Below are 13,617 nucleotides of genomic sequence, written 5' to 3' on the forward strand. Positions count from 1 at the left end.
ATATAGCCCGGCCCAGGGGCTAGCCCTGCAGCTCCAGGGACCTGCAGGTGAGAGAGGCTGGGGTCCCCTATAGAAGTGGGACATCACGTCCCCTACTCTAGCCCCTGGCTCCAGGCATCCCCATTCCAACGCCACTGGACCTACTGGACGCCTAACTCCCCATCCTTGCCTTGTCCTGCCCTCCCCACCTCCCACCAGACCCACTGGACATGTAACTGCCCTACACACACACACACACACTGGCCCTTGGATCCAGCCCACCTCAGCCTTTCTGGTGCCCAGGTGGTCCTTGTCCTCTCTGGAACAGTGCCCAGCCAGAGGGGCGAACTAACCTTCTGTGACCCCCTCTCTTTCCCCACTGCAGGCATGGGTTCCCTGTGGAGCTGGTGGACATTCTGGACGGGAGCAACCCTCCTGTGTGGTAAGTCGGACTGAGACCCCATCCACATCCTTGTTCTCATCTGGGGGACTCTGCCTACTGTGGTCAGCATCCTCCATCTGTATGCCCTCCACAACCCCATCTCCCAATGCCACCCCAGGCTAGCTGAGATGGGAGTGAGGCCCCTTAGGTTCTGCAGAGAAATGTGGTGGGGTCCTCCCATCCTCTTTCTGTCTTAGAACGAAACAGATAAAATCCGCAGTCCCCGAATTTAAGTCCTCAAGAAGTACCACTTTCTCAATTTTCTGTAACTCAACTAAGGTTCTGACTCTGAGCGTCCTTTGGCTTCACTTGAGTGAAAATTTCATTCAAGTCATTCTTGGAGGGCTTGGTGCCCAGTTCCTCAGGGTTATGCCCAGGACTGGAGTCCCAGGTGAAGCCAGACGACCAGGGGTAGGGTGGGGCCTCAGAGCCCTCTAGTCATCAAGCAGCATCTGCTTAGGTCACTTTTGAATTCTTCATTGTCCCTGATCCCCTGGCCCCATGGGACACTGGGACATCCTTCCAGGCTCCTCTAATACATCAGACAGTCTTTCTATAACCCCATACTCTCTCCCAGACCTTGTAGATCTCCTCCCTTACCCTCTCTCTTTCCCTTCTCCCTCTCTTCCCAGCCCTCAAGAATCTCTTCCTAGCTGGGGGTGTTGAAAAGCACCCACTCCTCTCTCTTTCTAGGAGACATGTTGTCCACACTGCCATAAACTCCTTCTCCTCTTGACCCCCTTTACTCCAACCCTCCGGGGTTTTATTAAGACAGAAGTCATAAACTGGCAGTTGAATCCAGCCACTTTGAGCCCCACCGCACTTAAAATGATTTTGGGTTGGAGATTTCACATGGAATTTCAAATAGCCAGTTTCTCCTGAAAAATGCCAGTTTCTCCTGGCATAAAAAAAGGAAAAAAGAGCCCATAATTCATCTTAATAACAGGCTAACCCTACCCATTTTCCTTGGCATATGAATGCTCTAGGTTGCATGCTGGCTGCCCAGCATTTGAGATCCAGGTCCGAAGTGTTCAGACTTTTATTTTCTTTCCTTATTATTTATTTATTTATTTAGAGCGGGAGGGGGGGGAGAGATCACAGATGAGAGTGAGAGGGAGAAGCAGACCCCCACTGAGCAGGGAGCCCTACATGGGGCTCAACCTCAGGACCCTGAGATCATGACCCGATCCAAAGGCAGACACTTAACCGACTGAGCCTCCCAGGAGCCCCCTGTTCAGGCTTTTAGAACACAAAAGCCAGAAAGGCTGGTAGGTGAATAAGGAGAAAGGAGAGAGAGGGGAGAAAAAGCTCGAGTTAATATTTCAATGTGGTATCTAGGCGCAATGCAAGGGCTTCTTTCTCTTCTGGAGAGGACTGGGTGAGCAGACCCGCAACTGCGTTCTCTTCCCCCCCAACCCCAGGGTTGACCCAAGGGACCTCAGTGGACTTCCTTTCGGCCTTCCTGCAGAACTACCTGCCTGGCTACCACCGGGCCTCTCTCCAGCTCCTCCTCTCCAGCCTGTCGGACCAACCTGCCTCGGTCTCCATTCACTGCCACGCAGATGGCACCAGGCAGAATGTCACAGTGAACCCGGGGCAATCAGTCACGGTCAACATCAGTTCCAAGGCTGAGATGGTCGGCAGTAAGGTCTTCCAATACGCGGTGACGGTCCACTCTGACCGCGAGATCTCTGCGCAGGCCGTGAACACGAAGCCCAACACAGCAGAGCTGACGCGGCTGTGGCCTGTCCGGGTTCTGGGCACTGAGTACTTTGTGCTCACACCTCCCGGCGTCTCGTCCAAGAATGTCAAGGAGTTTGCTGTGGTGGTGGGGGCAGCAGGGGCCTCGATCAATATGCAGCTGAAGGGGTCCGCGACATTCCAGGGCAAGTTCTACCCAGCGGGCAGTGTCGTAACCTTGACTCTGCAGCCGTACCAGGTGGCCCAGGTACAGAGCACAGCTGAGCTCTCGGGGTCAAGGATCACAGCCAGTGGACCCGTGGCTGTGTTCTCCGGCCACAGCTGTGCCCAGAAACACACCAACTGCAACCACGTGGTGGAGCAGCTGCTCCCCACATCCGCCTGGGGCACCCGCTACGTGGTGCCCTCTCTGTCCTCCCAGGCCCGCTACGATGTGGTCTATGTCGTGGCCAGCCAGACCACGAAGCTGAGCTACAATCAGGGGGGCACCGCTGGCTCCCGTGGGCTCCAGGCGGGCAACGTGGCAGAGTTTGAGGTCCGGTCATCCCGGCCGCTCTACCTGTCTGCAGACGTGGGCATCCAGGTCCTGCAGTTTGGCACCGGTGCCACAAGGGGCCAAATAACCTATGACCCCCACCTGGCCTTGATCCCAGATGTGGCAGCCTACTGCCCGGCCTATGTGGTGAAGACCGTGCCAGGCACTGAGGGCGTGGCTCTGGTGGTAACAGAGACAAAGGCGGTTAATGAGCTGACCATGGGAGGGCACAGGTTGGGGGACAAGCTCTCCTGGACAGCTGTGCCCGGCAGTGAGTTCTCCTATGCCGAGGTGGAACTTGGCCCCACTGACAAGATCCAGATGATTGAGGCCACAACTAACTTCGGGCTGCTCACCTTCGGGCTGCTCCAGGCTGTAAGCTATGGGACAGCAGGTGCCTGCGGCCGAAGTGAGTGATGGGAAATGACCCCCCGGCCCTGTCCAGCCCGTAACCCCTTGGCTGGCTCTCTCCCCCTTTCCTTTTTCCCACCCACCTGCTCCCCTGTGGCTGTCCCCACCTCACTTCCTTCCTCTTTGCCATCTTCCCCTTCCTTAAGGCTTCCCAGCTCCTCCCTACCCAACCCCCTCCAAGAACTGCTAAATATTTAGTAACGAGTGCGATCCAAGGTCCCCACCAGTCAGAAGAGATGCCAGCCAGAGCACGGCAGCAGGGTCCTATATATAAGCCCCCACGGTGTCCGGCAGGTGTCTGGCCTCAGCCCTTTGTTGCTTTTTGCAGGGGGCAGGGGGCGAGGGATAGAGTCCTAGGAAAGAGCCAAGGTGCCTAGAGGGAGGGATCTTTGTGGGAAGGAGCTTCTTATTAGTTTGGAAGTATTTTGATATTTTATTTTTTTTTGAAATATGTTGCTATTTTAGCAACTATACCAGTGGCTAACTACCACTCCCCCACCTCCTACAGGAATGTTTACTCCCCAGTGCAAGGGGTCTAAAAGTATGATAAATAATAATGGCTACCATGTGGGGGTAGTTCTCTCTCAATATACCAGAGACCATTCTAGATGTCTTGTGTGTGTTACCATAATCTCTAGGACCTGGCCCTACATGTAATTTTAGGCTCCGCACATTTGAGGGACTGCCCCTGGGCAGTGCAACGTGGTGTTTGAGGACACAGATGCTAAAGCCAGACTTCCCAGGTTCAAATCCCACCTCTGCTTGTGCGACCTTGGACATGTGACCTCACCTATGTGGGCCTTGGTTTCCCCCTGTGTAAAATAGGGATAATAGCTATACCCCTTCACAGGATTGGAGTGAGGGAGCAATGAGTTAACATTTGTAAAGCTCTTAGGGGTTATCTGGCAAGTTATTATAAGCAGACAAAAAGCAAGAGCTTTTGAACACTGGGAGGGAGGGGAGGAGAAGTTGTTTCTTCCTATGTGGACCCCCTGCTTCAAGCTAGGACCCTACACATCAGAGTCCCCAGCACTGGCAAAAAATGCCCCCTCCAACGATGGGCATGCAAGCCACCCACCTTCAAAGAGCCACTTTGGGCTTGAACAGTAGAAAAGGAGAAGGAGTAGGTGATTCATTGTAACAGGTAGCACTCACCACTGGGGCCAAACCCTACTTCTGTTTTAGCTTCTTTAAGCCTGGGAAGCCCTCCTCCCTAAATAACCCTGTGAAAAATGTACTGTTGCCACCCCCTTGTTGCAAATGAGGAAAGTGAGGCCTGGAAAGTTTAAAATTACTTGTCCAGTGCCTCCCAGCTGACCGCAGAGCCAGGATTCTAATCCAGGCAGCCTGATCCATAGTCATTTCTGTTCCGAGGAACAGTCTCTGCCTTCCGTTTTCTGTCCTTAAAAAAGATTCCTTAGCCTTCTGACCCGAGTGGGAATGCAGGGGAAGAGGGACACGGGGAAAGAAAAACCACAAATCAACATTTCCACGATGATCCCTGCCCGTCCTTCTTCACTATCTTCCAGTTCTTCTGGGCTGAGCCGTGTCAAACTAGGGAATTAGAATACCTGGGCTTGGGTCACGCCTGGGCAGCCATCTCCCTGGGGGCCTCCAGACCTCAGTTTCCCCACTTTTCCAATAGGGGAGTTGCGAGCCAACTGCCCCAATTCCGCACAGCAGGAGAGCTCCAGGATTCCCACCTGTGAGGATACTCCTGACTCTTTCTTCGTTGCCGCCCCCCAGCCGTGCTGTCCCAGAAACCCTCCTGCCAAGACCTGCAGTGCGGTCCCCAGCAGAAATGCGAGGTGGTGGATCAGCAGGCCATGTGCGTGGCGGTCCCCGTGGCCACCTGCCGCGCCCAGGGTGACCCCCATTACACCACCTTCGACGGCCGGCGCTATGACATGATGGGCACATGCCTGTACTTGATGGCGGAGCTGTGCAGCCATGACCAGACCCTGCCCGCTTTCAGCGTGGAAGCCAAGAACGAGCACCGGGGCAGCCGCCGGGTCTCCTACGTGGGCCTGGTCAACGTGCGCGCCTACAGCCACACAGTATCTCTGGTCCGAGGGGAAGTTGGCTTCGCTCGGGTAAGTGTCCAGAAGCTTCAGGTTTAATACCTGTGAGTCTTTAGTCAGAAGGAGGAGGCAAAGCCTGGGTGTCGGGCCCCAAACCCAAGCCCTCGGCTATGGGGTGGGGGGTAGAGAGGAGGGGGGGCACGGGAGTGGGTCTGGGGAGGGGGAATTTGAAAATCAGTGGCAGAGCCTTAAATTCCTTTCTTCATCCAGCAATTCCATTTCTAGAAATTTTAAGGATACTCAGAGATATGGTTAGGGGAAGAAAAGTTAATGCCAATGTGGTTTGTGATAGCAGAAGAAAAAAGAAGGAAACTAACTGTCCAACAATGGGGGATGTCTTCAGTGACCAAACACGAAATTTAGCCAGCACCTGCCGTGCGCTGGATTTGTTTCTTAGTGTTTTCCATGTCTTAATGCATGGAATGCTCACAGCCATCTGTGGGCAGAGGCATGATTATTATTAATACTTTTAGGTGAGGAGACTGGAGTCCAGAGAGATCAGTGACTTCCCAAGGGCTCCGAGCCAGCAAGAGCTGGAGGTGGGAGCACAGGCAGGCTGGCCCCTGAGTCGCTACTCTTAACCTCTTTGCCATTCTGCCTCATACCATATTTTTATGACGTTTTGTTTACTTTGGATATCAAATGTACACATAATAAAAATCCATAAATCTTCAGTTCATAGAGTTTTGACAAATGTGCAACCCCAACCTCCATTAAGATACAGACTCTTTTCATTATCCCGGAACATTCTCTCATGCCCCTTCCCAGACAATCCCAACCCACTCCTAGGGGCAACCATGGTTCTGACTTTTTTTCCACCATGGATTAGTTTTGCCTGTTCAAGAACTTCATGTTAATGGAATCACATAGTGGAAGAAGCCATGTGCGGGAAGATTCTTTGACTCAGCACAGAACTTGAGAATTTCTTCCATGTTGCTGCGATTCATTTTTTTTTTTTTAAGAGGTAAAGCATCGGCATAACTCAAACAAGCAGGGCATGTTGTGAAAGGTCTGGCTGTCACTCTTGTCTTCATCTGCTTTCTCTCCCTTCCCCACCCCTCCCCTGCTCTCCCGTTTTATTGATTTCTTGAGGTTTCACTTAGGGTTTGTTTATGCCAATACAAGCAAGGTAACCCTACATTCTTACCTTTCCTCTAAGAGTACTGTACTGTCTGCTCTGTCCTGCCTTTTGCTTTTTACACTGTATGGTAGATTCTGTTTCCATATCAACATAAAGGGAGACTCTGCTTTCTTTTTTGTCGTTGTTGTTCTTTATACCTGCACAATTCTGCATTGGATGGATGCCCCGTCATTCAGTTAACTCAGCCCCCCACGGATGGGTGCTTTGTTCACAATGGCAAATAGAACGGCCCTGAGCATCCTGTAACCCCTCGCTGTGCAGGTGGGTCTGTGAGATTAATAAGCAAGTGGAGTAAAGTAGGTGTTCTCAAGATCTAGAGGGATTGAACACAAGCTCAGAGGAACTTCGAGTCCCCGAAATTATGTGCGGAATTTTCCATCTGGTGTGCAGTTTTCAGAGAGATAGAGAGCCCTGTAACTTTTGTCAGATCCTTACAAACTTGACAGAGTTTGTTTAGAGCTCCTGATAGCATCATGATAGGATGACCCCAGGACCATTGCAGGGAGAAAAGAGGGGTTCATGAAATGGGGACTTCAGCACGGTCTCATTACTTAAAAAGAAAAATACCTATAGGGGCGCCTGGGTGGCACAGTGGTTAAGCGTCTGCCTTCGGCTCAGGGCGTGATCTCGGCGTTCTGGGATCCAGCCCCACATCAGGCTCCTTCGCTATGAGCCTGCTTCTTCCTCTACCACTCCCCCTGGTTGTGTTCCCTCTCTCACTGGCTGTCTCTATCTCTGTCGAATAAATAAATAAAATCTTTTAAAAAAATACATATAAATTAAAAGGTAGAAAAAGCCCCGGCAGGATTTATAAATGTACCCTTGTGTGTGTGTGTGTGTGTGTGTGTGTGTGTGTGTGTGTCCACAGCAATACAGGTGATTTCTCTTTCCTCATTTTTGCTCCTGAACATTTTATAAGTTTTCTGCAATGAACAAATATCACTTGTGTCATTTAAAAATGGCGATGTCTAGGCTCCCTGCACTGAGAGCTGTGGGCATCTCGGTCCCTGCTTCCCATGGCACTGCCCAGCATGGACCTGGACAAGCAGGAGGGCTCTCGGGGGGCATTGCTGACTCACTGACCGAATGAAGATCTATCCTACCTTTGGGTCTTGTTCGTACGTTCCCCTCTGCCTGTTATTCCTTTTCTCATACCCCATCCTCTTGACTAAGACGAGAATGTGTGCAGAAAGAATTCAGAAGAAATGCTCAGAAAGAGGAAACTGGGCCCCAGGAACAGAGAGACACGCCCCTCACCTCCCGGCCAGACTCTCTGTCCACTCAGGATATTCATGAAGGAATACCCTTCCCCTTGTTTTTCGTGGCTTTCCCTCAGTGATCCTTTACAGCGCAGCTCAGCTCAGCTGTCCCTGCCTCCAGGAAGCCTCCCCTGACCTGCTACCTCAGATCCGACTCTTCTTCTAGACTCCCAGACCCTCCTGTGCTTCCACAATCCCAGTCCTGATCACTCTGATCTAGTGACCAGTCTGTCTCCCTCATTGGACTGACAGCCCCAGGAGAGCAGGGTCTGGGTTGTCTCTGTCATCACTCCCAGGATCGCCCAGCCAGGGCCAGGCACAGAGGGAGTGCCCGGTGAATGTTTGTCTAACACAGCAGCGCCTCATTCACTCATCGAGCACTTGTGGTTCTGTCAGGCACTGTTCTAGGTGCTGGAGATGAAGCCGTGAGCAAAGCAGACAAAAATCCCTGTCTTTGTGGGGCTGACAGTCTATGGAGTTAGGCAAATGGTAAACATGAGAAATTTGCAAATGATATGTTAGAAGCTTAGAAGCTATAGGGGAAAAAAATAGAGCAGGGAAAGGCATAGGGAGTAGGGAGGGGTTGCCACATAAAACAGAGTGGTCAGGAATGGCCTCACTGCCATGGTGACACCTAAGCAAAGCTTTTGTAAGAGGTCAGAGGTCAGGGAGTGAGCCGTGGGTGCGTCTAGGGGAAGAACATTTCAGGCCACGGGGATGCGATGGCAAAGATCCCAAGGCTTGGTCGGTAGCAGCAACAGGAAGAAAGAATCCCAGGGCAGCTGGAGCGCGGGGGGTGGGGGTGGGTGGGAAGCGAGTGGGGAGGGTTTGAGGGGTGAGGGCCAGACCACACAGGATCTGACCACCCACTCCTCCCCACCCCCACCCCTTGCAGATTGACAGCCAGCGCTCGCGCCTGCCCGCCTCCCTGGCCGAGGGCCGCCTGCGTGTGTACCAGAGCGGGACACGGGCCATAGTGGAGCTGGACTTCGGGCTGGTGGTCACCTACGACTGGGACTGCCAGCTGGCCCTGAGCCTCCCCGAGCGCTTCCAAAGCCAGGTGTGCGGGCTGTGCGGCAACTACAACAACAACCCCGACGATGACTTCCTCACCTACGACTCAGAGCTGGCGACTGACCCCGTGGAGTTTGCCAATAGCTGGAAGCTGGACGATGGGGACTACCTGTGTGACGACGGCTGCCAGAATGACTGCCCATCCTGCACCCCAGGCCAGGCCCAGCACTACGAGGGCAACCATCTCTGCGGAATGCTAACCCAGCCCGACGGCCCCTTTGCGGTCTGCCACAGCGCCCTGCCCCCCCGGCCCTTCTTGGAGGAGTGCGTGTACGACCTGTGCGTGGTCAACGGGGACCGGCCCAGCCTGTGCCGCAGCCTCAGCGCCTATGCCCAGGCCTGCCTGGAGCTTGGCATCTCCGTCGGGAACTGGAGGTCACTGGCCCACTGTCGTGAGTGATGCCCTTGGCGTGGGGTTGGGAGTACACGTGGTGGGAGGCAGGGGACTCCTTGCATCTGCTCAATATCTGAGCACTTCTTGAGGTTCAGCCTGAAGCCGGACCGTGCCAGGGTCACAGGGATGGCCAAGATGGCCAGACTGTGCCCACAGCAAGCCTAAGGTTGGGGCAGACGTGTTCCTAGATGGTGACCACTAAGGTGGTCCCTCCTGGGCTCTGCCAGGCACAGGCAGAGTGGTCTGGGCCAGGAGGGGGAAGTCCAGGGGGCTAGGAAATCTTCTCGACTCAGCCTGGGGGGTTGAGGATGATTTCCTAGAGAAAGGGATGCCCAATCTGAAACCTGTAGGAGGAACTGAAATGAGACAGAAAAGGGGGGAGCAGAATGTGGGTTCCAGGCTGAGAGAGGAGCATGCATGTGCAAAAGTTGGCATGAGAGCCAGTCCTCCGAGTCCCAAAGCAGAGATGTGAACATCCCTTTGTTCACAGCCCTTCCATGACTCCCCAGTGCCCTCTGGGTAAAGTCCAAGCTCCTTCATCAGGTGTCCATCCATTTATTCATTCACTCCTTTATTCATGCATTCCACAAGCGTTTCCTGTGCCCCTATCTGACCCCTTCTCTCTGCTGGTGATCGGCAACATGGCGGCCAGCACACACCTGCCCCACCCTTGAGAGGCTCCCAAAGAAATTTCAGGAGACAGAAAGTCTAGTGCACAGGGAAGAGGAGGTGTCCAGGACCAGGCCTAGGGCTTGAGATTGGGACTCCAGAGGGGGAGTAAGTCTGGGGGAGACACTGAGGCCATGTGGAGCCTGTCTTGGTCACTCCTCTGTCCTCAGTGCCCAGTAAACACCCACACTCCTGAATTCCCCCAATGCCTGGTGTGACGGAGGAGCTGGTGAATCCATTCATCCACTCGTTCATTTCTGAATGAATGAGCATCTCCTGTGGGCCAGACCCTGTCCTTGGTCCTGGCGATTCAGTGAGGGGATTGAGACTGACCAGACCCCCAACCTCACAGAATTTATAGCGTAGAGGGGGAGACAGACAGTAGTAGGCAGCAGACCATGGAATATCTTTAAAGAGCAAAAGAAACAAAATTCATGTGATAAGAGCAAACGGGAGGCTCACGAAGAGGGTGCTCAGGGACGGCCTTTCTGGGAAGGGGACATTGGAGGCGAGAGCAGGATAAGACAATGAAGTCAGCTAAGTAGTAATGATGCTATGGGCTGTCTCTGCATAGATGAACTCATTGACTCTTCAGAACCCTGTGAGGTCAGTACTATTATCATCTCATGTTACTGATGGGGAAACTGAGGCACAGGGTGATTGGAGTCATTTGCTCACAACCACACAGCTTAAAAGGAGAGACTGGGGTTGGAAAGCTATCTGGGCTCCAGTAGCTTTCTCTTAACCACATACTGCACTGCCTTCTGAGGAACGGCCAGTACAGACCCTGAGAACAGCCAGTGCAAAGGCCCTGAGGTGGGAGTGTGAGGACCCATGAGGAAGCATCTGTGGCTGGGACAGAGTGAACCAAAGGGAGACAGAGAGGAGATGAGGAGAGAGGCGATGGGTGCAGACGATGGGGAGGTTCATGGGCCACCAGGAGGACCCCCACTTTTCCCTGAGATGGCACCACACGAGGGCTCTGAGCAGGAGAGGGACATCCCTGGTGTTCACAAGGCCCCTCTGGCTGCATGTGAGGAACAGCCTGTGAGGGCAGAATGGGGTTATGGGGAAGACCAGGCAGGAGGCTGCTTGGGGGTGACCGGACCAGGGTGGGGACGATGGCGAGAGAAGGGGACAGATTCTGGATAGATTTTGACGATGGAGCTCACAGGACCAACTGACAGATTGGTTGTCCGTGAAAATGAAGGAGGAAAGGAGTCAACTATGTCTCTGAGGTTTGGGACCCCAGCACCCAGAGGGATGGAAGTGTCACGGGGAGCTCCGGGGAAGGAGCAGGGTGTGGGGAGGCAAGTCGTCTTGAGCCTTCCGACAGAGCACCCACCAGGCCCGGCGCTAGCCTGACCCCTGTCCCTGTCTCTCTCTCTCCGTCCTCTCCCCCCCCCCGCCCCCCCGCAGCCCTGTCCTGCCCTGCCAACAGCCGCTATGAGCAGTGCGGCCCCGCCTGCCCCGCCACCTGCAACTCCCAGGCGGCACCCGCCAACTGCTCCGGGCGCCCGTGCGCGGAGGGCTGCGTGTGCCTCCCGGGCTTCGTGGCCAGCGGCGGCGCCTGCGTGGAGGCCTCGTCGTGCGGCTGCATCTACGAGGGCCGCCCGCTCGCGCCCGGCCAGCAGGTGTGGGCGGACGAGCAGTGCCGGCGGCTCTGCACTTGCAACGGCGCCACCCAGCAGGTGAGCTGCAAGGACACGCAGGGCTGCCCGACCGGCGAGCGCTGCCGCGTCCAGAACGGCCTCCTGGGTTGCTACCCCGACCACTTTGGGAGCTGCCAGGCGTCCGGGGACCCGCACTACGTGAGCTTCGACGGCCGGCGCTTCGACTTCATGGGCACCTGCACGTACCTGCTGGTCGGCTCCTGCGGCCAGGCCGCGGCGCTGCAGGCCTTCCGGGTGCTGGTGGAAAACGAGCACCGGGGCAGCCAGACCGTGAGCTACACGCGCGCCGTGCACGTGGAGGCCCGTGGCGTGAAAGTGACCGTGCGCCGGGAGTCCCCTGGGCAAGTGCTGGTGAGAGACCCGGAGGCCGGGGGCGGGGGGAGGCGGGTAGAAGGGCAGGAAATCCCCTTTAAGGAGAAGGGGCTCTGAACCCCGGATGGGGCCGGGGGTCTGTTAGAAGACCCTGTGGCCAGTGCTTAAGGCGCGGGCCCCCAAGCCAGGCGGCGTGGCGTCTCCTTAGCTGTGTGACTGCCTCTCCAGGCTTTAGTTTGTCCTCCGGGTCCACTACCCAGCAGAAATCAAGAACCACTGATTTTTCTCTTTTAAAAAAAGATAAAAATCGAGAGGCGGGGTTGTAAGAGGCACAGCTCTAGTAAATAATTACTACTGAGCAGTTTGGGACAGTGGCCCATGTCCTGGGAAGGAGGATAGATTGGAAATGGAAAAAACGAAGGAAATTTCCATGTGCCAGGCACCACCACTAAACCCTTTACAGGGCTTAGGTCAGAATCCTTAGGATGACCTTGGAGTAAAGGAAATTTTGCCCATAAAGCCGAGTGTCTGGCATAGAGAAACTTCTAGATAAACAGAGGGCATAATGATTCATATTTATGTTCCCACCTCTCTGAGATGACACTTAAACTGAGTCTGGAACAATCATAGCCAATACATACTAAGTTACTTCTACGTGTTAAATGCTTGACACATAGTAACTCAATCTCTACAACAACTGTGTGAAACAGCTTATCTTGTTAGATGAGAAACTGAGACACAGAAAGGTTAAGTCACCTATTCAAGGTCATACAACTAGTGAGTGACAGAACCACGATTTGAAGCCAGGTTGTTTGGCTCCAGAGTCCATACGCTCTTAACCACTACATCCTATTGCCGCTCCTGGAACAGGCAGAGACAGAAGTGGATGGAACAGTATTCCAGGCAGAAGGAACAGTGAGTGCAAAGGGCCTGAGGCAGGAACAAATAAGAGGGTCAGAGGAACAACCTGGAGGCCCAGGGGGCTGGAATGGAGGAAGGGGATGATGTGGGGGATGACTATGATGGAGGTCTTGATTTTAACAAAAACCTGAAGGACAAAGAAGAGACCACCAGGTGAAGAGCAGGGGTTCCTAGGTGCAGGGAGCAGCAGTTGCAAAGGCTGGGCTGAACCGAGCTTGAAGAGTACAGGAGGACAGCACGGAGCCAGTGCGGCTGTACTTGAGAGTGAGGCTGGGGGGATGAGATAGAGAGATTGGTAAGAAACGAGGTCAGAAAAGTGGGGACAAGCAAGGCCTGGTGAGGAGAGGGGTTCTATTTTAAGCTGAGACATAAAGGATGATGGGGAGGCAACCAGGCAAAGAATAGGGACATGGAAGAGGGTACGAATGTCACAAGCAGAAGGCACAGCAAAGGCCCTGAGGCTGGGTTGAGCTCGCTGAGTCCAGGAGAAGATGAGAATACCCGGCTGGAGTTGCAGGGGTGGGGATGGGCAGTACTGGAGAACAAAATTGGAGAACAGTGAGGCTCAGATCATCTAGGGCTTTTTAGGCCATCGTAAGGGGTTTGAATCAAAGCTAACACCCAAAATCTGAAGTAGCATTGGCCAACTAAAGTGTGCTGGGTGGTATCCTAGGAGGAGGGCACAGCAAGTGCAAAGGCCATGAGGTGGGAGAGCACCTGGTGTGTTCAGGGAGACAGCAGGGAGACTGAGTGAGCAATGAGGCAGGTGATGCAGGCACAGAGGTGGACAGAGCCAAAGTGAAATGAGACCTCATAGGGAAGAGGCTTGGCTTTGCACCAAGTCCTGAAGGATGAAGGAGAAGTGGCCAGGAGGTAGTGTTGGGTGATGTTCTTGGCAAAGTAAAAAAGCCTTAGAGTTGGACTAAACTGAGAGAAGTAGAGGAATAACAAGAAAGCCAGTGTGGCTGGAGCAGACTGAGTGAGGCAGGAGGAGTGGGAGGTGGTAAGTTCAGGGAGGTAACGGG

At 54.0% G+C, this 13,617-nt stretch overlaps 1 protein-coding gene across 1 annotated transcript in view; it reads left to right on the top strand.

The window, feature by feature from the left end:
- Window positions 1–366: 366 nt before the first annotated feature.
- FCGBP (Fc fragment of IgG binding protein) overlaps window positions 367–13,617 on the top strand; it is a 41,409-nt gene continuing 28,158 nt past the window's right edge. Inside the window, exons 1-5 of the mRNA XM_034638625.1 lie at window positions 367–421; window positions 1,843–3,066; window positions 4,815–5,161; window positions 8,445–9,015; window positions 11,106–11,710. Coding sequence (XP_034494516.1) covers window positions 367–421; window positions 1,843–3,066; window positions 4,815–5,161; window positions 8,445–9,015; window positions 11,106–11,710 — 2,802 coding nt within the window. The remainder of the gene's footprint in view (window positions 422–1,842; window positions 3,067–4,814; window positions 5,162–8,444; window positions 9,016–11,105; window positions 11,711–13,617) is intronic.

Source organism: Ailuropoda melanoleuca, chromosome 12 (assembly GCF_002007445.2).
Source record: "Ailuropoda melanoleuca isolate Jingjing chromosome 12, ASM200744v2, whole genome shotgun sequence".
Taxonomy (NCBI): Eukaryota; Metazoa; Chordata; class Mammalia; order Carnivora; family Ursidae; genus Ailuropoda; species Ailuropoda melanoleuca.